This window comes from Bombus vosnesenskii, unplaced genomic scaffold (genome assembly GCF_011952255.1).
Source record: "Bombus vosnesenskii isolate JDL3184/JDL3185 unplaced genomic scaffold, Bvos_JDL3184-5_v1.1 scf7180000013285, whole genome shotgun sequence".
Lineage (NCBI taxonomy): Eukaryota > Metazoa > Arthropoda > Insecta > Hymenoptera > Apidae > Bombus > Bombus vosnesenskii.
In genome coordinates, this window is record NW_022882938.1 from 234338 (window position 1) to 261037 (window position 26700).

The following is a 26700-nucleotide window of genomic DNA, read 5'->3' on the forward strand; positions in this document are numbered from 1 at the left end:
GATTTACTTTGTTTCATTGTTCTTCTCTTGACCATATGCATTTCTACATTTCTAATTTGTAAGCTTCCTTCATATATGCTACCAACTATTCTTGAATTACTTACTGCCAAGAAAATTCGAGTCACTGAAAAGAAGCGCGTTGCAGCGGAGTTAACGATTTAATTAGAAGAGAATTATGATTGTACAGCGCGGTACGGGCTTACAATAACTATAAATATGGTCACAGTCTTGCACAGCTTAACGCCTTGACGGTGATAGATCAGACTAGTTATTAGGCGTTAGCGTGTGCCTAAGTTATGCATTAGCGGGTCTTATTTCGAAATATGTCTTTAAAAAAAGAATTTATACGCACGGGTGTAATTTACGTATATTTACGGGTATAATTACGTAGTATTATATAGTAGTATTACACTAGATCGCTCAATTTCATGCTCACATTTACTAAAATTTTAATTACATTTATACACCAATAAAGTTTACCAGCAGCTGTCCAGGTTTCATTATTACTTACTGATCCCATATATACGAGGTAAAACAGAGGCGAAAGACCAACTGTTATCCGTAAAATACACGATCGCCCCTTGAAACTGCATCATAGAAATAGAATATTGCGATGGAATCAAAGAAGGAAAAGCATCATCACGATCGACTTTCGAAGCAACAGTTCGAGGTTTAATCTAGCAAAAGGGAAGGAAGAACGCGAGATCCACTGAGAGACGATCAAAGGAGACATTACACCGTGCGCTAAAGCACAACCAGAATAGAAGGGAACGACAAACCACGGCTGTGACATTTCCGGCTCGTTTCGTAGGTCGTAAAGAGAGGTAAAAGCGTAGGCATTATGTGGATCGAGCTCCGAAGGCGACCAAAAAGCCGGTGATAATGGCGTAGAGAGCAGTGGCGACTCAAAGCCGACTCGGCTCGAAAAAAAAGAAGAGGAAGAAAGGGAAGGAAAGAGGATAGGTTGCAAGTTGGCGAGCGATGCGATGTGCGAACCGGTGGTGTGCGGTGCACGGAGTTACTTTCGAGCATAAGCGCGCTCGTTCGGACTTCCTAGTAGCGCATACGAAGTATTGTTTGGAAAGCAGCTCATCGCCAAGAGCCTCTCGTTAAATCTCCAAGAACTTTGTTCGTCCAGCTCTCGCTCGAGATCAATACGACTCCTAGTTCAGCTACATATGTAGTTACATGACAAAAGTTCTGAACTTTTGACCCGACGGCGGCCATTGTACTGCCGACAGACGTCTATTCCATCGCGTTTCCCTATTTTCTTCTATTCCGTGTTGCACATTTCACGCGTCCAGGACCGGCACAGCTGGACCACGGGGGTGGCATTATCGTTTTGCATGTGGCTCCTGCGTACGTATGTATAATGCATGGCTGTTTTGAAAAGGTAATGCAATTCATAACGGAACACTGTGATGCGTTCCGCTCGTGTTTTTCCGTCTCCAGAAACCACCGGCGAAAATAATAATGCTTATGGACCTTAATAATCATAAAAATGCTAATGTTAATGACGCTGGGGGATGTGGGCGGGAGTTGGCGGTGGCCGTGATATTAATGGAGGGATCGTCGTCGTGCATGGGAAACAATAATAAGAACAATGAAAACGGCCACGACAGCAATGAGCACGAGATAATACGAGGGAAATGCGAGGGTGAAACGAACAGTATTGTAGTTGTAACTGTCGCCCAAGCCAGACCCTGTGAAATTGTTTAACGAGATCACTCGGATTTTTCGTCCTTTATATGCCTTGAAAATAAAACGCTCGACTATTTGTTTATTTAGAAGAGAACATTTTGTGGTCACTATCAAAAGTTTTGCAGCAGATCGATTATTTCCCTTCTAGTGTATCGCTACTCGATACACAGGCATGTATTGTATGGAGTTGAATAAATAAAAACATCAGTGGTTTTGATTAAACAAGTCTCTATCGTAAGAACAACTAAACGACGATGATACCACGTATTTTGCCTATATTTTCTTCCGTATCCAAATTAATTTTCGTTCTAGCGAACGATGGATGAATTTTAATTAAAAAAAATATTTCTCGAAAGAGACTTAAATTGTCTTTTAAGCCACAGTCTTAGCTTGCAAAATCTATTTTCTTAAAGATCGTTTGTCAAAATCCGGATATATATCATATATAGCGAATGTTGCTTCATTTTCTCGTCACATACTTCGATACGCCAAGAGATCATGTATTCCTTTCTTTCAATCGACACAAATGAAAATCATGAAAAAGCATCTTTTTATCTCCAAGATACTTCTCCCTTGATGTGGATCGTTGAAGTAGTAGAAAGCAAAAGGATGAGTCGTTCAAAGAGGAACAATTCCACGATGTCTACGATCGAGGGATCGAGTTTCCTTATGGCGAGTAAAAGAAAAGAGTAGGAGCGACACGAATACGAACTCTTTCAATGAGATACGTAATTTTATCGATCTTCTCGTCGTTAGTTAGTTCTCTGCAAGCTACAACGCACGATGGTGCGCTGTATGATTCCGTGACCCCGAACGTTGGGACCAAATGGTAAAAAGTGCAGGGTAAAAGGATCCGTTCTTTTGCGAGAAAAGGAAAAAAAAGATAATTCTATTGATCCGCATACTCCGTCGAGCGGTCTGTTCCACCGACGGATAAATCTAGTATTTAGCCTCGCGTATCTACAGGTGGAGGCGCCTGCGCGTCATGCTCAGATATTCGTAGATGTCACTCACACTTGCGTGATTACAGATATGCAGCTGCCTCTACGTGTTCATTCCACGCGGCCAGGTACTCGCAGCCAGGATCGAGGAATTGTTCTATATCAATTCATCCTGGACCATGATATTTCCTTTTATTTTCCACTAGCCTACTTTTCTCTACTTCACATGATTTTTCTGGTCACTGCTACGTTCCTGACGTTGATGTTTTCATTTACGCATTTTTTGATTACGTGATCTACTAATAGGACCGGCTGTATCGTGAACGAAAGCTGTCGGTTTATTTTTCTTTTACGACATTTATAACCACCGGTGCACGGTTACATTTAAACCGATGAGTTTTCGTTTCGTATTTGCTCGTTTGCTCGAGGTTTCCCTGTTGTGCTCGCAATGTTGTTGTTGAGTTAGCCGATGCATGATTGAAACACGATTACACGGTGGACTTGATAAAATCGTGACGATAGTTTCACGTGTGAGTACGAACCCACGGTGAATTGTACGCGAACCTTCCACTAAATTAAAGGACCGTAAAATCCTTAAAAAACCGGTGTATAGCTTGATTTAAGTAAAAATTTATTATGGGAGCTAGTTTGTGCGAAACTTCCGAAGTACTTGAGTCACAGACCTTTAAATCAGTTACATTAAGGGAGCACGAGTTTAGTATCCTCGTGCTCCCACGCGAAAAAGTTTTAGATACTTCGAGAGTAAACATTAATCTTGTGAACTACAAATTATTTTACTCACCCTGTGTGATTAGTTCCGTCGAGACTGCTTTGTAGTAACAATCTTCACGGCCACTTTCACAACCACCGCCGCGACAACACTACGCGAGTTTGTTTAGTCCAACCAAAATTTCTTAGGCATCTTCGCATTAGTCTACTAATACGTTTCTCGATTTATGAAAAAGACGACCGTATATCTAAGAAATTCCGCAATTTTTTGACGGCAGTTTGGACAAAATTTGAATCGTTCAAACTGTATTTAAAAGTGACGGATTCATCTTTTCATTTAGTTACCCACCACCGATCTAATTGATAACCTAGATGATCGCATTGACGCGTAGATCGATGTTCAACAAAACGAATACACGATCGTGCAAGCGTATAAACAAATACACGAACGTGCGCGTGTGTGAATATGTGCGCGTGCATTCGTCGATGTGATTATACAGGTGAAACCTACCGACCGCAGTGATAGCTTGGGGTGTACTGAACATGAGGAGAGGGTTGGAAAACGATGTAGAATCTAATCTAACCTTACCTAACAGAGTGGTAGTGGCGCAGCGTGCGCGCCTCAGTGCGCTTGCGTGGCCTCAGCTTCGCTTAAACTTTTCCGGCAATTTAAGCAATTAGGAAGGAAAGCGGAAACGGGATTAACTAATGCGTTCGATTCTTATTGTATAACCATTACTTTTGTGCGAAAGTGCTCCAGCCGCCGAAAGAATCTCACGTGCAAGCTTTCTTACGGGATTTGTCGATGGGATAAAGTTAAACGGTTCTACGGTCAATGAGTTTGAACTTTCTTGGTTTTACCAGGATAATTGTAAGTACAATTTATTGAAGTTTGAATGAAATAAAGTAAATCCTGTTACTTTACTCAATTTGCCAAGTTAAGAATAACAAAGAGAAAATTTGTCATAAAACTAAGGCTATTTTAATTTAGGATGAACTATATATATATATATTTAATATATGTTTGGAATGGATTAAAAGAAGCAAGTGCACTTAATAGATTGTGAACAATAATATAATTTAAAATCTGTAGTTTGAATATAAGGTTGCAAACTTATCTAGAAATTATGTATTTTTATCTGTATGTTTTATTTTTGTATATTGATAAACTTTGCTACTATCGGTATTTCAGATTTGGTTCTTCTATTAGCAGTACCATTACAGATGAGGCACAAAATTGACCTGGCATCTTACGGGACTCTGTGTCTCATGTTCTGAAATACCGATCGATCAAAACAAATTGCGAGGGTGCTAACCGTCTGTGGCTAAAGCATTGACAAAGAACAGAATATACGTGACATCACTGACGATGTCTCCGTGCAGATGAGCGGCATTTTACCGCGCAATCCCTTTGCGATCTGTTATATCTGCCATTATTGTTCTTAATAGGAAAACAAAGAAAGACATATGATAGCAACGATATCGAGCGGACAAGAGTGATTTGCGGCAGATCGCCGCAGCGAAAGCGGGTTGGAAGAACAAGAAAATGCGTATGTATGTACCTTCCTTTTGTGAAACAGAAGAATTTTATTTCTTATTTTTTCTTTTTCTCATCTCCACCGAACCTAGAACAACGACTGATGTCAGTGTGTATATTTGATTCAATAAGAATAGAAAGGGTCTCTGCGCAGTGTTCTTTTTCGATTCCCATATCGCACCCACTTACACGATAACGTATGACTCGCATACTCTATCTCTATATCTCTGTGCTAAGAACAGCATAAATGTGATATGCAGTGCTTTTTTGTAGGTCTCACTCGTACCCTCTACCATTTTTGTGTTACATGCGTCACTATCAATTTAATATAGTATAGTGATTTGAATTAAAGGTAAAGTTTTCTATGAAATTACAAATAGAGTACGAATCAGGATATGGTGTAATTGTAAACGAAGCACGGAATTTTACACTTCTACATACTTCTACCTAAAAAACTCGCAACACAATTTATGGATAACTCAAATAGATAAGTTGCGCATAAACGAAAAGAGCAAAAGAATCATCGACAACTTGCTTGTGTGGATAAAGGTATCGATCAAGTACTTCAATCTTCATAAATATACTAAAACTAAGGCTTAAAACTAACGAAACAAATTAAAAGTAAGATTTGAAAGTAAGACTTAAGACCAAGGTTAAAATTTATACTTAAAACAAAAAGTAAGTCCCCTGTTGCCTCACGCCGTCCAACAATCAGGCTTAAGATTAACGTAATTTAGATCTTAGAATTAAAACCTATTTAAATGTAAAACTAAACTAAAAATAGATATCAGATAGATATCAATCTAGTGTACATTAGGACGTGGCCATACTGGCAGCTTTTCATATCAAAGACTTTAACTTAGAACGAAATTTAAGAAATTAAACTATATAATACAGGTACCCCAGGATGTCCTTGCAATATCTCACGGTGTTCTACAACTGGTGCTAATAATTTATTAACGAATATCTATTGTATGATTAATTAAAACTATGACGCACGCATTGCACGTTGTACGCTTTTAAGCTGAGAATCAAAACTAATACTTAAACTTAAAACTTAAAAGGACGCATACATTACGCAACATCTGTCTCCCACGCTACGTTATAAAAGCATTGTATAATAATTCGCTGACAGCATTCGGTATCACAAGAGACCTCCAAGTTCCAACGGGGAATTCCAGGATTGACCATCACACGATTCTTGTCTTGTCATTCGAAACTTACACGATCCACTGTCGAAGCTGCCGACTGATGATATTACGGTAGATTAGTCAAGGATCGAGGTAATATAAAGAAGAGCAAACATTAAAAATTTTCAGGTATTTATTAAATATGGCAAAATTTTGATTTTGCCTTCGTGTACACATAGAAGTATGACACACTCCAACCAAACAAGTGAAACTTCCGATAGGAGGAACCACCAAATAGGATTACGAAGCACTAGTCCTCGACTGAACAAGTGGGGTTCACTCCCGGTGGGATGAACTACTGAACAGGATTACGAAGGACATCAAATTACTGGTCTTAACCCTGTCCGAGTACCGAAGCACCAATCGGGTAGGATCCTCAATTGGACTCTGTAAGCACCATGGTCGTGATGAGAACTCCCGCGACTCGATGCAAACCGCGAATAGTCATTGAACAGTCATCTAGATAAGGGGGTCCTTGGAGCGATTTATGAATACAAGAGGTTGTCAAGTGCATGCTGATTCGTGCGTATCTGAAATACGCACGAACGAGTACGCCACGTAATAATTCAAAGGAATTGAGCGATTGCGAACCCATAAATCGCAAAAAGATTTTTGTTTTGTTCCAAATTAAATAAGCGTACCATTGTACGGAATGGACTCACGATGAACTTAACACATGTATCTATCTTATGATTAACTAAAGCTGAAACACACGCATCCTGTGATGTTCCCAAGATATCGCACGATTTCCCATGGCGTCTCCGAGAGGTATGTCAGTCCAGTCTAGATTATCAAAGGATTTCGTAAATAATTTTGGATGATCTAGACCGGACTGTATTAAAATAGTTCTTATCTTAATATCGTTTTCAAATAGTAATATATTCCTAATATTAAAATTAATATTATATTAGTTCTCTAATATTTATAATAATATTTCGACGTACTAATGTTTGGAAGTACAATATCAATTATTATTAATTTAAGCACTTGTTGTTTTATTTAATTAAAGTGGAACATTATACCTGCTATACTTAAATGCAGTGATGTTACGAAAGAAAAAAATGATGGTGTGAATTCGTTTATTTTTCGTAGTAATTAAAATAGAAATAAAAAAATTGATATAATGTTCGTGTTATTAATAATATCGAAAATATAATTATAATAACTACGTATGTAAGCAGAATGTTAAAAAATTGAGTCAATTCGATGATTTGGAATTTTGTAAGCACTTATTAATATAAATGCTTACAAATAATAATAGAATAGAATAAGTTAATAGAATAATTTCTATCAACTTCATTTAGTTACAACGTGCTTATTTAAACATTACTATATATTTCATTTAATATTAGTATAAAATTGAAAATAAGTAAAATTACATAGTTTTCTCGAAGTCAATTTGCTTCTTTCCTATTGGTCGTATCAAATTGAATTTGTGTGCACATATATATAAAAAAATACATATGCGCGTATTTCGTACAAGCTCGTACCACTTCCCCAACAATTTCCGCGCGTACGTTTGGCGCGCAGTATTAGTGCGTCGTTGTAAACAGTAGTTAAGATGTTTAATCTCATCTAGCATGCGTCGTTAACCGCTTTGTAAGTATATTTATACACTTTCATCAGGTTTATTTAATTACTTACTATACGTTTATTTAATCGTGTATCATTTTTGCTTTTTGATTGATCGAATCATCCTTGTATTACGAATTTCTGACAAAGGATGGCTATTATTATGTACTTCATGTAGCTTTATCTTATTATCATTAATTTTGTTTAGTATAGATTTGTGATTATGGCGATTATGATAATATGATTACGTGAATAACTAAAGGAATAAAAATTTTGCAACATAAATGTCACGGATGATTAATAGCCAATTCGATCATTTTCAAAGCAGATTTCGTAATGTTGAGTTATTATGATAGAGGCAAACCTATATATGTGCATTTATAGCAACTTTTTATAACTATATTTGTAATTTATGAATGTGTGTACTATTTCATAGTAATCAATATATAATAACACAAAATTGATATTGTGTAATTAACTCGCATATACTACAATTAAATGATAAGTAGTTTCACTTTAAGAATACCAAGGTGAAAATAAAGAAGATTAAAGAAATCATTCTTTCATATTTAAGATATACATACGTATATTTTGCTATTTCTAATTTTTGTTAATAATATTTATTACTTTTACAAAAGAGTTGCAATGGTAGGTGACTATGAACAAGTTTCGATCTTAATGTTAGATCCAATGTTTGTGAAGTGTTATAGAATTTTATTTCATAATCTTTTTTTATTGCAAGCATTATCAGGTATTTATCAAACGTAACAAAATTTATTAATAGCAGGTATGTTTTGAATTTTCATACTAAATATTCACAATTGAATTCTTGAAAATATTTATAAATATTCGGAAGTAGCAAGAAATATTTTAGAATTCTTAAATAATGAATTGAATAAAAAATAAATTTTAAACATTATATTTTATATTGATGAAAAGTGACTAATAATTAATTGGGATATTTAGTTGTATTTTCTTAAATAAATGTAAGAACAATATACTTTACTAGATTTTATTTTTTTACTTGATTTCGTGCTTGCCTCTGCTTTCCTACTAATATAGCTTTATTTTTGTTTCAGAGACTGTTTGTGATCGTGCGCGTTGCGGTCAGTGGAGTCAGTGTCTACACATTAGCTCTAATTAATTGTATCGTAAATACAATTAGGGTCACAGTTAATTGTATCTACAATATATTGTATGAAAAATACAATTCATTCGCGAAATTACAGTCAGTGTTTGTTCGTCGATTATAATTCAAATGGTCGCGTTAGTAGTAGTCTTTTATTTTTGTTTTTAAATAATTCATAATATATAGCTTTTTAAGTATTCGTTCTCTCAGAAACTCAAAACCTTTCTCAAAAGGATCTATCCCCTGCATAACTTAAAAATGGTAAGTTTTTAATTTACTTTACTCTCTGTGATCTGATGAAAAAAAATAATTTTGGAAGCTTTAAATCTTTGTTTTTTTATTGTAATAAAACCTTAATGTAATTTTAAAATCTCAATATTAAGCTGTAAAATAGGAACGTTTAGTATACTTTAGAAATCATTAGAATCTGCATTTTTAGTTAGATTCAAGCTTTTAGGTTAGAATTACAATTTTTATCGTTATTACAATTTTAGTGTTTATTACCACTAAAATGAATTTAATAGAGTCTCGTTCTTTTTTACCAAAGACTTTTCACAACCTCCACATCTACGATAAAGTTCGATGCTTTGATGACGGTTTCTTCTGGACCACAGCAACATTGATAACAACGTTCTCCGCATCTAATCGTAAGTTGCATGCATTTTTGTTCCTCTGGTTGATCAATCATGTCTTAGGGTAAAAGGTCTGAATCGAGACCGCCGTCTGGTTGCATTACGTAGATTCTTTCAACAAGCATAGTGGTCACGGGTATTTATTATACCCGTGAGTAGTAACATTTCCTCTTTGTGTTTTATCAGTTCAGGATGGAATCCTGTTGTTCATATCGCGTTCTTTAGTAATACTAATTTTATGTCTGATGTCTGATACGATATTAATATAAGCTTAGTAGAATCGAAATATATTCAGTATTGATATTGAAAAACAACCTTTTGTGAAATATTGAATATTGCCGAATATTTAACGCAAAACTATATCATCTCTTTTAAAATTATTGACTTAATTAAATAATTAAAATAGCATACGTGGAGATATTTCCTTGTTATAACTATATTTTGAAATTGTCTTCAACATGTAATATGGTTTCGTTTATAATAAGATTGCAGATACATCAGTATTATTCTGAGTAACACATATGTTAATGTTGAAATTATCTACCTGAATAGTGGTTCACTATTTCATGAAGAGGTCCTGTATATCCGTGATTGGGTATCGTTTGACTTTGTTATAACTCTCTTATGGTAATATCTTAAACAATTTAAAGAATCATTGATTTTTATGTTATACAAAGATATGTATAATTTATCTTATCTATAATTTATATATATTATTAGGCGTAGTTTGTTGCTAACTTTTTATTAAAATTTAGTTTCAATTACATATGACAACTATAAATGCTGTCTAAAATTTTAATATTATCACAGACGAGTCTACAGTATACAGTATACGAGTATATAAAATTCTTCGTCAGTGGTATTATAGATCAATAATTACGAGATCAATAATTTTATTCTACACTAAATCGGTAATGTCGGGAATGACATTAAAATGGTAAGATTGGTGGTTGGTACGGTAGAATATATTGTGATTGGTAAAGTATGTATATACATCTATGATCGACGATTAGTCAATGATGGCACTTAGTTTTAATTCCTGTTATTACCAGCGTTATCAGTTTATAACTCGTTCAGATGATACGGTTTTTGACCGATTCGGTAGTTTTACAGCATATGCTTATACTTTATTTGTTCGTCTATTCTGTTATTTGCCAGACAAGATAGATGTAAACACATTTTTTATTATGTTTTGGTATTACCGACTGTCGTAGAAAAAGAATCAACAAAAGATATTGGGTACATCGTATTGTAAAAGATAGATTAGCTAGAAAGCGAGTCGGTAATTTCACGATAAACACATTTATGAAACGTATGTATGTCCTACTAGCAAACAATTGAATCGATAAGTGAACGATTTGTCGTAGTTATGAATGAGCTATTATAGTAACAGCTATTACACGCTTCATTGAATCCATTAATTTATATGTTTCCAGAGTCGAACGTGCGGCGAAGATACAAAAATGTGTGGACACTGCTTTCGACTGTTAATGATTTGGAAGAATTGCCGAATCGATCAAAAAACCGTATCTTTTGAACCAGCTGTTGTTCTCTATTAAATTGGAAATGTTGGAAATAGCATCAACCACTAAAATGAGAAAAAGTATATCGGTTTATGAGTGCTCTCGTCTTTACTACTAAGATTTAAAAAACATCTAGTGTTAGCAGTTCTATAGCTTTGTGTAAGGATTATTCCATATAATATAATGTAATCAAATCTATGTAGCCGAATCTTTCAATCCATTTTGCACTCTATTCGATATATCATTTAGTTTTCATTTACATTTCTATTTTCTTGTGCATCCTTAACGTTTACTTTTCGATGACTTGATTTTTATATTAGAGATCATAAAAGAAAGACTAATAGGTATTAATTCATTAATTATATTAAATCTATTAATGTGTTAACTTTCGGGTTGAAAAATAACAGGAGTATATATTTTTTTATCTTCTTTATTATCATACGCTTTCGTTGTTATAATTATTAAGAACAAGATTACACAAGTACTCTACAAGTTAGTTTTGATAAGAAATAAGGACGTAACACGGTCGCTGTCGTTCCATTTTCCACAAAAACTGGAAGACTCAGAGGTTTATCGAAATTACCATCGGTTAATCGGTAATACAACGTACGAAATGTACAAAACAGAGACCATTCATGAGGGCCCAGTTTCGTTTACCATCTTACGACTACGTGTTTGACGTTTTTAAGATGAATAATGTAATTCGAACGTTACACGGACAACTCGTTTACATCGCGACTTCGTTGTCATATCACGTCATGAGGTCGCGCTGCGAGTGTTTTAAGGCGATTTTAAGTACTATTAACGGTTTTGGCACTTAGATTTACCATTGCTCTAATGAATAAAATGGTACCGCTTATTTTCTCAATGGGGAAATAATGCACCTCCTTTTCGTTATACGTGTAATGTCACTAGAATTTCGTGATATTGTAGGCAGTTGACTTTTGTCTCTCGCGTCACGATTATTTCATTCGGTATAAACGTTTTACACATCTACAAACTTCAATCTAAATTTACATTTTTCTCTTCTCTTATAAACGACGATTCCGATCGAAATATTCCTTCCAATTATTTCACTGCAGTTTTATCAGAGGTATATATATAAAGGGCATAATTTAGGTATTAAATTTATACGTATAGCTGTTATCCGTGAGAATTTTCTTTCGAAAAGTTTGATCCGTCCTAATTGAATTTCATTATGAATACGATAATTGTAACGACGATCTATAGCCGTAACTTTTTAATTATAGTCGTTAATTATAGCTCGTGTAGTCAATAACTATGTCCTAAACTCTACAAAAAGTTGACTGCACTACGCTTCCTCTCTACTTTGGCATATTGACCGAAATAAAATATCGTCTAACGCTTATAGACGCTCGTTCACTGTGACAACTAATTCGAGATGAACGAATGGTGCACGTTACGTTATCGGTTTTCTTTTTTTTACACCTTCCACGAAGACTCGAGATTGATCGCTATCCTAAATCGACGTTACGAAATTGGCAGTATTTGGAATTTGCATAAAATATTATCATCTTTTTTTTCTTCCGTTCGAGTAAGGCAAATTGTCAGGCTATCGTACGTGAAGTATTGCTTTAGCAAATCGCTTTAGCTCGGTAAAGCGATGCAAAACTGCTAACGTTACGACGCTGTGGTACCCGTTTATAGTTCATTTTGCGTAATATATTAAACTAAACCAAGAATCAAAAAAGAAAAGAATATGAAAGGGCAATGGAGGCACGATGAAATTTGATGCGCGCAATGCATTGTTTTCTGAATAATTTTTAAGCTGTATGTAAGAGCAACAATGGAAAATAATTTTTGACAAAGGAATATTACTTGTTTGATTTCTTAATAAACATCTTTATGAAAGGTGTGATAATTCGAAAAATGCGATATCTTCAAACGAGAGTGACCAATAACGATGAGTGAGGTGAAACGACAATGCAAGCAGCATTCAAATATCGCTTTGTAACTTAAATATCACGCGGATAAAATTAATTCGTATTAAATCAACGCTTGATAATTAATAGAGTTCGCCGGATTGGTTGAGTGTTGAGCTCTGAGCAACTAGAAATAAGCTAACGAATATTCTCTATGGAATGGTTGGCTTTTATTTTACACAATATAATCGAACGTTCAGCCGCGTAAGCATATAGATGATCAAATGGAAGCACAATGTTCAATGAGAATCGCATGGGATTCGTTTAACGTGAATACTATAATCAGATCGTGAAAACTGTCGGGGAAAGAGATAACGTGCGATCGTACGATACATATACTATATTTGATGAACATAACAAACGTTTATTTATTGGTAACTGTTACAATGCTCTCTCTATATGCTTAAGCAGTACAGCGTTCTTCCGTTTGCTATTTAACATTTCTACCACGACGCAAGCATACGAGATACCGAGAAGTTCATCGTGCTAAAGTTCAACCTTTCACTGTACGAAAAACGTGTGAAAAACCCACGCCCGGTTTCCTGATGATCGACGAAGAAGAAAACTTTAAACGAGACCAAAGTCAGTGTGAACGGTAACGTCGCAGTTGTTCGGCTTCTCCGCAGCTGCCATGTTGACTTCAACCAACGTGTCCACGCTGTTAATCGGGCAGCCTTTGAGAATCTTTTGCGCTGCTAGGCTAGTGAATTGAACCTGCATGTCGCTTAGGCTTGGATACGAACAAAGATCACCTCGACTGACCGTTTTCTCCAAATTCGGTTCCGAACCTTGCGGCGCTTTTTGCTGCTTCGAACTTTCCAGATTCTCTATGTAGACGTTGTTAAAGGATCCGCCGAAGCCATCGAACGACTTGGTAGGCGATGGTGGATTCGACGCGATGTTGCTTTTCGAATCCGGACGAAGAAGGTTCCTGTAGCTTAAAGCATCCTTCGATAACGATAAACTCAATTTCCTTGAATTGTTCATGGCATCGTTGGTATTCTTCATGCTGGTTAACGCGGATGGAGGATGCTCGTTGACCAAAGAATTCTTGTCTATGTTATTGGTCGATCCGTCTATTAAATGAGCTTGGCTGTTGTTCAAGCGATTCGTCAGTTTCAATTTGTTAGGCATTTCCTCGTCGGCTTTCGGCTTGTTCTCTTTATCGGATTCTGACAAGAGATGGCTCGGTTTCGACTCTTTGGAAGCGTAAAGGGAGGATGGACGTTCGAGTTTGCTCGACTTGTTCAATTTCTCTTCGTCGAGCTTCGATTTGATCAACTTCTCTTCGTCCAGCTTCGACTTGTTCAACTTCTCTTCGTCGAGCTTCGACTTGAATAGCTTCTCCTCGTCTATCTTGGTCTTATAGAGCTTCTCACCGATCAATTCCCGATCCTGTTTCTCCTTGCAGTCCATCGTTTCCTTGTCTGCTACTTTGGTCTTCACCGTGCCATTTTCAAACGTGATGACGGATCTCATGGGCGAGTTGTTCTGTTGCACGTAGATCTTTGTGCCAGGGGACCCGGAGATGGTTGTCGTACTGGTCGCATTCGAGGCTAGCGTCACGCTGTTCTGTATCGTACGTTGTTCCTGCGATGGACTGACCGGACTTAAATTCGTCGACACCTGTAGAGTTATTGAATTTTGTGCCTCTTGAAGCGGGGTTAAGGATCCTTGTTGCACCACTTTGAGCGGCGAGGATTTTGCTGGTAACGTGGATGTTTTCAACGGCGACGATGAGAGTTTACCGCTCGAAATCGACTTTCCACTGGAGTGGGACGAGTGACCGGATGATGTCTTTTGTAGAACCTGCAAAGATACGTAGAACGTGCTATTCGGTCTTCCATTTGATCTGTGTTCGAGAGTTTATGAATTTGAAATTTATAGTCATACGTTTATAACTTTGAACGCTTATCAAACAATCACGTACATTATTATATGTATGTGTATCTACGTTTCTGTAGGTAAAGCCATCTATGTTCGCGTCATTTTTTTTTCCTTTTTACTATTTTAAACTTTCTAGAAATCTGAGAAAGTCCTAGAACTCATCGCAGTCTACGAATCTAAGCTTTTAAGTCGAACGTTTAAAAACTTTCTCAGAGCAAATAAGAAGTCATCTCGAAGAAATTCGCAAGTGAAACTCCTTAAATGATCTAGGCTATCATATAAAATATGATTTTAACTCGTCTAATACTAAACAGATTTTCAAATACACATAAAATAGAAACTTTGGAAATCCAGGAATTAAACTTTATCGCCAAGTATAACGATACGTACAGACTCTGTAGATGAAGCACGATCACCACGTGTCTAAATCAAAGCTACCTATTACCTTATGCTGAGGCGATCCGTTTGATTTGGTACCACTACCAGTGGAATCGTGACTGGGACGTCTAGAATTAGATTGTCTCGTGCTGGATCTGCCCAGGGTGGCCGTTTTCGCGGGGCTAGCATTCGTAGTTCTAACTGATCCGGAACTTCCGCCGCTTCTACTAGGCGACGAGTTCGCCGAATTTTTACCATTTTGCGTTTGATTACGACTCTGATACGGTTCTTGGTTGGTACTTGGCGGCAGGACAGAAGCTCTGGACGTACATCTGCTTAAACTAGAGCACTTTGATCTGGGCATTGTCGAACACGGTGATCGATGTCGTCTGGAACTTCTGGGCGTCGAGTTCGCCAATAAACTAGAGGAATCGCCGCTGGCTTGGCGTCGATGTCGCCTGGGCAGCGTGGCGGATCGCACCGAGCTCGAATCATCCCATACTTGGAAACTGGCCTGTGACTGAGCTAGACCCTCCATCATCTGAAAACGTTACTCCGTTGTTAAGCTGATCGGCTCGCTCCTCTCGAGTTCTCGCGCGATTTAATCTCGACGTTCGCATTCAATTTCCGTCTGTCGAGAGCAAAAACATGGATGCTTTTTTTCTTTTATCTTCTTTTTTTCTTTTCTCGTTAGTAGAGTGCATCGTCCCGATTTAAAACTCACCGAAGGGCTAGCGGCTCTCGTTTGCGTGGCTACGCTGTGTAGATGAACGACACGTGGATTAAACCACTCGGTAGGAGGATACTGAGCACTGAACGTGCCCATTAACGGAGCACCCTTTCTTCGTGTACTTCGTCGGAATAGCCTCGAAAGTAGACCTATTTTCTCTGAAAAAATACCGGAGAAACCTTGAGAAAAAAGAGAGGAACCGATGTTGCATTTCGTAATGAAAGATCGGGGATCGAGGAAGGGCTTGCCAGCTAAAGGTGACTAAGAAGCTTCGTTCTTTGGTCGATGCTCAGCCGTGGTTCGCGGGTTTAGGAACTTGGGGAACTGCAGATACTCTTCAGTCAGGATTTTCGTTCTAACTCGTCTTAAGGTTTTCAGAGATAGATGGAAGAGCTGCAAAGCGTGGTTGGGTAGTTTATTTCGTTGAAAGTAAAAATTATTCAGCATTCGAATAATAATATTTTTTAAGTAAAAGCTATAACGCTGAATGTTTGTGCTAGTGCGATAAGCTTTCGGTACTTGTATCTTCCAACATATTTTTTTATATCTTGTTTCGTGCAATATAGCAAAGAGGAAAATTCTCCGTGTATAAAATTCGAAATGAGATGCTTTCTTTTATAAAGAACGTGATCCAGATCGAAGTAATAGCCTCAAGTGGAAAGCCAATACGTTCCGATTAAATGATTATCCACCACCAAAACAATCCCTTCCCCGATTCGACTCACTGGTTGGACTATGGGGTGCGCTGTCGGTGCTCGCATATTCCGCACTCGACGAAGTATCGCTTCTTTCTGGCCTTCGCGGCAAAGACCGTGAACTTCCGCTTCTGGGTAAACGTCTGGCGGATCCCCAAAGTCGCAGAGAATGTCGCCTCTCGAGACGACCCGGCATCGATCGACATCTTGCGAACAGAACCTTGTCGTTAGGGTTACCTGCGAACACCAACAGTTACATATTTTCCGTGTCTTCTTTTGCGTATACTTATATGTAAATTCTATAGAATTCAAACTATCCGCCAACCGACATTTTTACTTTTGCTTTGTTTTACCGGCATTTTACTGACTAGATTAGATAACGGGAGAAGAATGGTACTTTAGGACTTAGAAAATCAATTCTTGATTTTCCAGGTAAAATTTTTAGTAGATTTGTTATTAATTGTTGTTGTATATAATTTAATTTGTTCCCAAAATAAACTCGATTTTCCAGAATCGATCGTCTTATTTACCCCAAAGATTTATGATATTACAAATATATTCAACAATTGTATCGCTTAGAATTTTTTAAATTCTCAGTAACTGCACTCACTGACCCTATCGCTTATTGTCGCCATAAATAAGATAAAAGAAGAACAGCTTATAATCTATTTAGTATTTGATACTCTTCGTACAGTTTCTTTATTCTTATCGACTGTATCGTATTCGATATAACAATTCTTTTATACAAATCACAAGCGATTGAAGTTATTACATTCCATGCAATTGTTCTATACCAATCAAACATCAATTAAATCAACATTACAATCATCAAATATCGATTACTTATTCCAGGTGAAAATCCATTGTAATTAATAAAGAAAAAACAAAAAGAAATTTGATCGTTCGATTTCCAAATGGCGTCGAAGACTCCCATTCCAAGCACTGTTTGAGCTCGAAGTCGCGATTCTCGAATCGCGTTCTCAAAAAGTGGAACACCCTCGTCCCTGATTTTCATCCTGGTACACAGCCAGAGGCGGTGGCGACGACCGAGTGTGGGTTAGCAGCGTGAGAATCACTCGAGAAACGAGTCAGAGAAAAGTAGGAAGATTATATACGTGCCCCCCCTCCCCCCACGTGATCTCGACAGCGTGTGTAACGGTAGACATTGTCGTGACCAATAGCTAATATATCGGCTGTGCTAAACGCTTTCCAGGGATCGTCGGCTTGGCACGGACGCTATTCTCTTCTTGTTGTGTGTACCGATGCTCGCGTGTACGTCCTCCATACACGTGCTGATGTATGTAAGAGGCGAAACATGCAAGGTGCTGAAGGTGTTTCCGTGTCAATGCGCCAGAAAATTCCAGTTTGCGCGGCTCCAAAACTTTGACCGACCACGACCACGACCAGCAACAACGACGATCACAACTACAACTGCGAGACTTCGACGTGGACGAAACGTAAGCGTGCTTTCAAGCTAGCAAATACGATCGCATGCAAGGATTCATGGTGTCTGGCGGCGATCAATGGCGCGGGTAACAATGTAACATCGCTGCACGCGATATTTTAGCTATTACCGGATGGCAATGGAGAAACGCTGATAGTACAGGGCAATATATGGAAAGAGTATTATCGTACAATGCTGAAATCGCGTTGACCATAGCGAGAGAGCACGCACGATACTCGATAAAGAAGACTTTTCTTTATATAGTCCTCTGGTAATATGCGTTTCCATTTGAATTTCTAATTTTAAAGCATACCACTTGGTATAAATTCACCACCGAGACGACAGCCACTCTAAATACCAAGATAAGGGTGGCGCAATTTAAATCGAATCGCGACAATTTTTCGATTCGATCCGGCGTAGGAATGCACCGTCTTCCGCTGCGGGACTGCGTGGCTGCCAAGGACGACAACAACATAAACGCACTGGACTCGTCCATCGAGTTTAGAGAAAAAGATCTGCCGGTGCAAGCCGAGCCAACGAACACTACTCCTGGACACTCGGAACGATCCCCGAACACGTGCCGAACGAGTTTGCCACGATCGACCAGTCTCTCCGCGATTAAGTTCCTTCGCGACGCGAGAAACTTTGTTTCCTGGCTAATCTTTTACACGAAAATGCGCGATTTTGTTAGGTACTTTCGCTCGTACTTACGTACGTTTCATTAAAAGTCGATACGTATGTGTGACGGTCCTCTAAATTTTGAATTCAATGTAGCAATTTATATGAAACGTTTCGCCAAACTTTAGACGAACGATGAACGGATGTCAGTCATTAAAAACGTATTTTCCCATTGTCAATAATTACGAATCAGGTTGAAGAAGAAAATTGCTAAATATCACGTATAATTATCGCAAAGAGGATGCGCAAAGAAATATTAAGATCTTTCTATCGACCACCGTGAATAATCAGAATATTTAAGTTTCTTTATACGAACTTAAAAAACTTGCAAGAAATAAGATGAAAGTTACCGAATACATAGCATTTGGGGAAGGTTAAAGACATCCTTTACTCGACCCGGATGATGTTTTAATATACAAAATTATTTTAAATGAAGCTATAAATGGAGAAAAAACTTCAATCCAAGAGTTCTTCAATTCGAGGACTGATACTAAAAATCGAATAATGTAATTGTGTCAGTCTTTGGGAAAGCGCATCGAATCACGTGGATATTACTTTTCATTAAATACATATACTATGTATACATGTACTACGTGCAGTTTACGTAAATCTATTTCATTTGAAATTTGCACCAACATGTATCATATGCACCAACAATAATTCTCTTGCAATTAGTAATATTAGTAGTACCTTGTGTTCTTTAGCCTTTGTGTATTATAAAAGAAATTGAAAAACAAATTCCACACGATTTTCAATCTTTCTTGTCGATGAAGTTTCGCGATGAAACCTGATAGAAAAGTAAGAGAACTTTCTGTGAGCTCAGGGATTTCTTACCTCCGCAAATAACGTCTGCGAGATTCGTCTGCACAGCTTGATGCGTCACGTCGCCGTCCCTCAGGGTTAGCATCTCACCGTGTACGAGCGCCATAGCTTCGTCGTTGGACATGAGCATGCTACCCTGACCTCTCGATCCGCTCACCTCTCTGGAACATCTCCTAGAGTTGCTGGAATCGCGCCTCAGCCTCCTGGTCTCGGGCGTAACGACAAAGTAACCTTGTGACGTGTGATAAATTTTTCGTTCTTGCATGAGTTTCGCGAGGGCGTCGTAAACTAATTCGCGGCTCGGTCTCTGCATCGCCGGAAATGCGTTCCTAAGGGCGGACCTGAGCGTGTCGAGCGTGGCAGCTTGCCTCTGAGAAGTCAACTCCAAAATGGCCCAACAAAGAGCTTCCGGTAGAGGTGTGAATTGTCCTTGGGCCACTGGGGCAACCAGGCAATCGTCGATGTCGCCTGCACAGGAAGGAAAATGCCAATTATACGTCAGGTCGTTGCGCATGATGTGGAATGAATTTTATCCGTGATTCTGATTATTTTGAAATTGATTTAATCGTCGATTATTTCTCTTTCCTTTATTAAAAAATAATTATGCTTTGTTACGGTATTTCGGCTAATAGTTAACTATGGAAGCATAGTTTATTTTTGAAAACGTTAATTCTCTGTCCTTGACGTTTAAATACTTTTAAACTTTAACTACTTCCACGGTACTTGCAAATTTATACTTATAAATATATACTGTCGCATACTTTTGCATTCCCCAAGTTTAACAGTTGTCGCCTACTAAGGGAGATCAAGTTTGATTACAAGGCGAAACAAGCGGCGGATGTAGAGCTTCGTGGAAGTACGAACGATAAGATCAGACGTCAGGAGATGTGGCTATCGGATTTTTAAAGTTCTCGCGTTCATTAAAATTCTCCATGTATATTCGCTGGACAGAATGAAATCGTAACAGCCAGGTTGTCTGCTAAGAACTAGCAACATTCAGTTGTAACTGCCTTTCTAGTTTCAACCGAAACGGTTCGAGTTTCCATGCGCGTACCAGCTACAAACAAAGTGTTTCATTAAGAAACGTATGTAACTTTCTGCTCGTTCAACGTGATATTTAAACGTTTCTACGCTTTTGAGTTTCCCATAAATTCGCAAAAATCCACAGTCCCGATATTACGTATAGTACGCTTCGATTTCAAATATCTTTCGATTCTGTTCCCGATACTGTTCGGAGGTCGACGAAATTCAGCTGACTCTTCGCGCCAGATTATTCCATATAATCCCAAGATAATTCTACCACTGAATTCACGTATTCATGGGACGGAGGTTTAACAAGGCAAAATATATCGAATTTCATTTCCAGCAGACAGGGGCGGCTGTATTAAGTTCGTGACAAGTACATCGCGGCAGATCTGCGGGTGCATTCGCATGCGACCGACGTACGCCTATAAATCCACTTACGGAATATTCTCGTGAATTTGTCGTGCGTAGCATGGCGCGATGAGCGCGTAGCTATATGCTTTCGTGAAAGCGGAAAATTTAAACGACCGCGCGGATAGTTGGTAAATAGCAGTTTATCGGTATCGATTCGGTCATTCGTACAGTAACACGGGTAAACGTAGATTTATCGGTTGTATTATTAATATACGTTTATTGAATGCTTAACGACGTAATATAACGTTCCGTGACTGGTCATGCGAATGTATCTCAACCTTTCGATAAGCGGAGAAAAAGAGAAAGAGAACAATTTTCGTTAAATCGCAGTCATAACCGGGCGAGCAGATACCGATAATACCACGGTACACTTTCACATTCGTGATAAACGTCTTTTCCACCTATTTATAATATCGTCGACGGTGTAACGTCTGTAATTTCTAAATTAGGTACGAAACAACAGAAACGTTGTATACACGCGTATCTTGGTTCGTAGTCTCGATTTTCGTGAAACGCCACACCGACCAGATGCATTCCCACGTGCAAGATCACAGAGAGTTAGAACTAAAACGGTCAATTTCTAGGAGCGGAGAAAACTAGTATGCCAGAACAAATCTGCTCCGGGCTAACAATACTTAATTAGCGTTTTAAACGTCAGTCAAACGGCGTACCATAAACGCGATACACAGGAAAGGTAATTAAGGCTAAATGGAAACTGAAAATTTTCGACGCCGTAAGGAGATTGAGAGAAAAAGAAAGAGATGTTCGTGGCGAAATTGAAGCCTTTGTTCTTCCGGTCACGTTTTAAGGTGACTTTCAAGCCCCCGAGGGCCTCCTGTTCTCATACATTTTGGTCCACGCCCACGAAAAGACTATGGATTATTCTAAGCTCGCGACTCTGAAGGACTCCGAAATTCCAGTGGTATCCGCACGCTCGTGCCAAGAATATTCAATGCTGTCAAGAGCACAACGTGTAGGAAACAGCTTGTCATCAGAGACGTTGTGTTGCAATGTATGAGTAACCGTATCACCTTTGCACCATGTGAATTTTTTCTGAACACGTAGGAAGATTGTCACATTTAATCCTCCTATTCTTTTTCTTCCTACCGTACTCTGATTTTTGACATACAACGTCTAATTTAACAGTTCAGATTGCGTTGGCCATCGATAGATTACGGATTTTTATGCAAATATTTGTATATTTTTATGGTCACAACGGTAGAATTACAACTAGTTTTTATTCAAACAGAATAAAAGCTCTTACACTTTTAAGTAAATAAGACCTCTTTTTATCCATCAAAAACTACAACGAGTACTCTATTTTGGATGTTTGGTGTATTTAAATCGCAGACTAGACATCAAGCAGAGTTGACGATGTTCTGAGGTAATTCAAGGAAACGAGCTAGGCAAATCAATAGGATCAGATCTAAAAGTTAAATTTCAGCTAAATTGTCTATAATAGTTTGAAATATTGCAGTTAGCTCCGTTGTTACCTGAAAGCTAGATAATTTATGAGATTGAGTCAGGTAGGCATCCGAGGATAATGGATGGACGATTAAAAGTTGCGAATCATACATGAGAGATATGCTTCGATAGGCATGCAATGTTCTTAGTCATTCAGACATATATTTTCAAATTAATACGTGGAAAGTTCTTCTGTCAGCGTGTTCAATTTTGTCCGACGATTATACTTTATTGGAATATTGTACAATTCAAAAATATCGAGTTCATCGATATATTGTAGCTGCTCGCTTGTTACGTCGGTAGACCGATGAACGAAACAGATGGTACGCGAATTCGTCTGTTTGAAAGTTAACCCTCATTTCTGATTTGTATACACCGCACGATGGACCCTGTGACACAATAAAACTGAGTTGAATACTTTTATTCGTTCGCCGTCACTTTGGACCACCATGGGCCTTCGTAATGCATTTTAATATACATATTTCCCTCATCGCCGCGTGCCATATGCCAATTTCGAAGGGTAGCTCGGCCTTCTGTACACGATATTGCGCTGACCCTTGACAGATATCGATCGTCCGCTTCTACATTGAAAAATATTCGATGGACGTTGAACGAAGCAATTTCGCGAGTATCAGCGTTTAAGAAGAAAAATTTAATTTTTATTCTATACACACACACATACACCCTCTTAACGATGGTACCTCTGATATTTATTTCTCTTAAATATACTATTTTTTATACCTCAACAATAACCTGATGACATTTTAAACAAAATATAGTAAAATACTTATCCTTTGGCAATTACCTTGCCAATAATTAAAACGTTAGCGAAAATAATAATTTTAGCTAATTCGTTGAGTGAAAATACTCCGAATGGCTTCTTCAATGTCCAACAAGCAATTGTATAATTATTCCAAGGTCCTACGTACCATCTAAGATAAGGAAATCGTTCTGTACATAAATGGTCCGTATCCAACGTTTATCGCGTGAAATCGCGTGGCATGTAATTTTCGCATGGTTGTATCTTTCGTATTTTTGAATTCCACTAAATCCTGGGCGCACAATGAATCTACCCTCTGGAACAGGTCGCGATCACGGATCACTGCCATTTCCGTGCACCGCTCGATGACGCTCGCTGTTCTAGTCCCCTAGTTGCTTTTGAGTCTCTGTTCGCGGACAGGTAGGAAGAAACAGAGCTGTAATTACGTGTTCAACTTCACCAGAAAGCGTCTGTTGTCTGGTACGCTCTTGTTAAAGGGTGGTCGTAAATAGGCCGGACATTCTTCGTATAGAAATTACCGGCGAGATCTCGTTGTACTTCATGCGCTATCGCGAGTTTTCTCGTTTGTTCCTTGACGAGTATCGCCAGCTGTCCGTCTTCCTTGGGTATTATCGCGAGAAACCAGTTTGCATTGGAGAGTTGTCTTTCCGACGATTGTAATGTATCGGGTAATATCAGATTTTCAATTTCTACCGGCATCCGTGTCGAACGCGAGATAAAACCGAGAACTGATCGTTGGAATACGCCATCGAGAAATCAATGTTGCGTATGGCGCTAGAGAAGCCCGATCGACGATGATTGCGATTCTTTCGCGACTTTCTCATGGAATATTCATCACGTGGTTATTTCAATGGAAAAGTTGGAAACGGTCGTCGCACGAGGTCCAGTTGCCCACTTGCCTGGAATTTCTCCACGGCCCACGAGGAGGGAGTTGCACGCACGTAATTATGCAAGGAGGTAGCCCACCCACGCGTTCCTTTTAAGGAACGAGCCGCCGACGACGACGAGTCGACAACGGATGGGGAGAGCTGAGAACGGTTTACAGACAGGTGCGAGACCTTTACAGGTTCGAAACTCGTCCGGTTTTCGTGGTTCTTTCGCAGAAACGACAGCTTACTAACCAACGCCCTCGCCAAAAGACATTAGAACAGCGTATAGAATAAGTGGGCTTCGGTTACATTGACGTTATTTATCGTCTCTCGTGTTACCAGACACGCGAATGAAATTGAACGAATGAAATCATTCGTATACACGATCTTTCTAGAAATTTCGAGAGAGAGAGAGAGAGAGAGAGAGAAAGAGTGTCGGAGATAATGTAATTTCGTACGCCTCGCTCGTAGCGTTAGCATAATTCAATTTACCGATAACAATGTAGTTTCTCGCGAGATGAAAAATCGTTGAGACATTTTCCATGGTATATGGTTCGATGGAATCGCAACGATAAGCTCTGCAAATGTTTTATTCGCTGATATCAGCGCCGAAGAAAGTTATAAAGTCTCTGGTGTAAAGTACGGATAGCAAATTTTATTTCAATTTTTTCATTCTGAATGGCCGAGGTGGACGCGTATGTGGTCCCCCACGCGAGTCTCCGGGGCTTGAAATTTATTCGCGACCGTTGACTGTTTCGCATGTGGAAGCATGTATACACAAGGTGTATGGGCAGTAAATGGCCCAACTAAGACGGCATAATGTCTGCGTGGGAGAGGCCAGTTTCGATCTCGTTTACGAGATCTTATCCGGCGCGAGAGCACGGTCGGAAAAAGTGGCAGGATAATACCCCGCGTCGTTACACCCGTAAGCTGCCAACAACGGGGATCACGAAGAAACCGAGAAACGTTTCGGTTGCACAATTTTCGTGGGGCTGTCGACGAGGACGGAACGAGGGGCGCAGACAGACAAGAGTCAGGGAGAGGCCAGTTGGATCGTGGAACTCGATACGTCAGTTTCTGGGGCGTGGAACATCGTGTTCCTCGTGAGAATCTTGTCCCGGCCGCGTTTTGAATGCTTTCCACTACATATATATCGGACTAGGTATCTAATGCAGGCAAGTAGCTTCGTGCTTCTCGCCTCTGTGTCTGCATTAGGATTACACACAGGCTACGGTCAAGAATGAGAAAAGACGAGAGCAAGAGACACGGGAACCGTGGAAAAGCGGTACGTTTCGTTTGTGACGCAACAAAAACTGTCTTGAAAGATATACGTTTAACTCAACTAGAGAAGATCACGAGCGATCTTTTCTTTTCTTTCAAAAGGATCGCCATCAACTTCTCGTCTTACATTATCGAGTCATAGAATCGTCTTCGAATTGAACCTTCATTTTGGTTTTGGATTTCGTTTCCAATTATGAAATTAAAACTATTTGCAGCTAGGTTACATGTAGCGTTCTGTATTAGCTACGGTATCGTAAAAGCAAAGTTTAACGAATGCAGTCAAACAAATCATAAGGCAAGAGGGTAAGTGAGATGCAAATAGGACAGTTGAAAATCGTTTAGAAGTACGTTTCTTCGATGTATTGTAATATTGGGTCGTCAGAAAAATTTCTTTCGTTTTATAAGGAAATAGTGGATGCACAATATTTTCCGTTTTATATTATTTTATCGAATTACGTATGATCCATTTTGTTTTATCAAGATAAAGATTACAACGTTCGACAGATTAGGTTTCATGTTTGTATAAAGACGCGTCGTTGTAAAAGACGTATCTATAAAAGAAAGACATTTTTCGGACAACTTAATATAAGTATCTCACGTTAAGACGAGTAATCTTTATATGTGAGTGGCATGGTGTGGTTTAATCGAACGCTTTTGATGCTTACACTGTTCAAATAAAGAAGCAGTGACTGCAAAAATGTGTAAAACGAATTTTTTGCAGCTTTGAATAATTGAATTTTTGAATAATTTTAATAGCTTTGAATAATTATGAGCATTTTACGTCTTAATTTGCAATAAAACATAACATTCTCCTGGAAAAATCACCTAGCTATCGCTTTTAAACAAAACGTAGTAAATGAGACAAGCGATAACAATACTCTAAAGTATTAATGTTTAAAATGTTAATGGTGGAAGCTGTAAAATTCTACCTCAATATGTCAGGAATTGCCTCTTTAATAAATACTATCCTTTTTCATAAAAAATCCTACTTTCGTGTGAAACTTCTATCATCGAGTTTCGATACGTTTGCACATACAACAATCCAGGATCTCATAATTTTCCAGAAATTAAACTGTATTATAAAATACAGTTTACCATTTTGTCGTAACGATAAAGTTGAATCTTCGAGGCGGCCTTTCGGTAAATATGGATGAACACCTGCCAACCAGGCGAGTTCCGCGAGCCGCTATTATTACCAGCTTCCCTTGTACCTTTCTATCATTCCGCGAGGCCTTTATTATAATATCCAAACGGCCTACGTAGATAGCGCACGAAGTAAGAGGCAGACTTGGTATTCGGTCGATTCGCCCACGCGAATATCGTTGAGGTATCATGTA

General features: G+C 38.5%; 2 protein-coding genes and 2 long non-coding RNA genes across 5 annotated transcripts in view; 2 read left to right on the forward strand and 2 right to left on the reverse strand.

The window, feature by feature from the left end:
- The window catches only part of LOC117232273 (follistatin-related protein 5-like), a 47033-nt gene extending 43145 nt beyond the window's left edge, over positions 1 to 3888 (reverse strand). The window contains exon 1 of the mRNA XM_033491561.1: positions 3445 to 3888. The gene's annotated coding sequence lies outside the window, so the exon portion shown is untranslated. The remainder of the gene's footprint in view (positions 1 to 3444) is intronic.
- Positions 3889 to 3922: 34 nt separating this feature from the next.
- LOC117232278 lies at positions 3923 to 5087 on the forward strand. Its single transcript, XR_004493100.1, has 3 exons — positions 3923 to 4242; positions 4564 to 4925; positions 5001 to 5087. It is a non-coding gene; the product is annotated as an uncharacterized LOC117232278 (long non-coding RNA).
- A 2524-nt stretch (positions 5088 to 7611) lies between these two features.
- LOC117232125 overlaps positions 7612 to 26700 on the forward strand; it is a 130990-nt gene continuing 111901 nt past the window's right edge. Inside the window, exons 1-3 of the long non-coding RNA XR_004493072.1 lie at positions 7612 to 7697; positions 8750 to 9060; positions 9347 to 9446. This is a non-coding gene — a long non-coding RNA (uncharacterized LOC117232125). The remainder of the gene's footprint in view (positions 7698 to 8749; positions 9061 to 9346; positions 9447 to 26700) is intronic.
- Positions 11369 to 26700, reverse strand: part of LOC117232123 (storkhead-box protein 2) — a 111400-nt gene continuing 96068 nt past the window's right edge. Inside the window, exons 4-8 of one of the 2 annotated variants that reach the window (XM_033491295.1) lie at positions 19544 to 19999; positions 16618 to 16824; positions 15887 to 16071; positions 15230 to 15703; positions 11369 to 14706 (exon numbers count right to left, since the gene is read on the reverse strand). In XM_033491295.1, the coding sequence (XP_033347186.1) occupies positions 13465 to 14706; positions 15230 to 15703; positions 15887 to 16071; positions 16618 to 16824; positions 19544 to 19999 (2564 nt within the window). In that variant the 3' untranslated portion in view covers positions 11369 to 13464. The remainder of the gene's footprint in view (positions 14707 to 15229; positions 15704 to 15886; positions 16072 to 16617; positions 16825 to 19543; positions 20000 to 26700) is intronic. The other variant, XM_033491296.1, reaches the window with a different exon arrangement.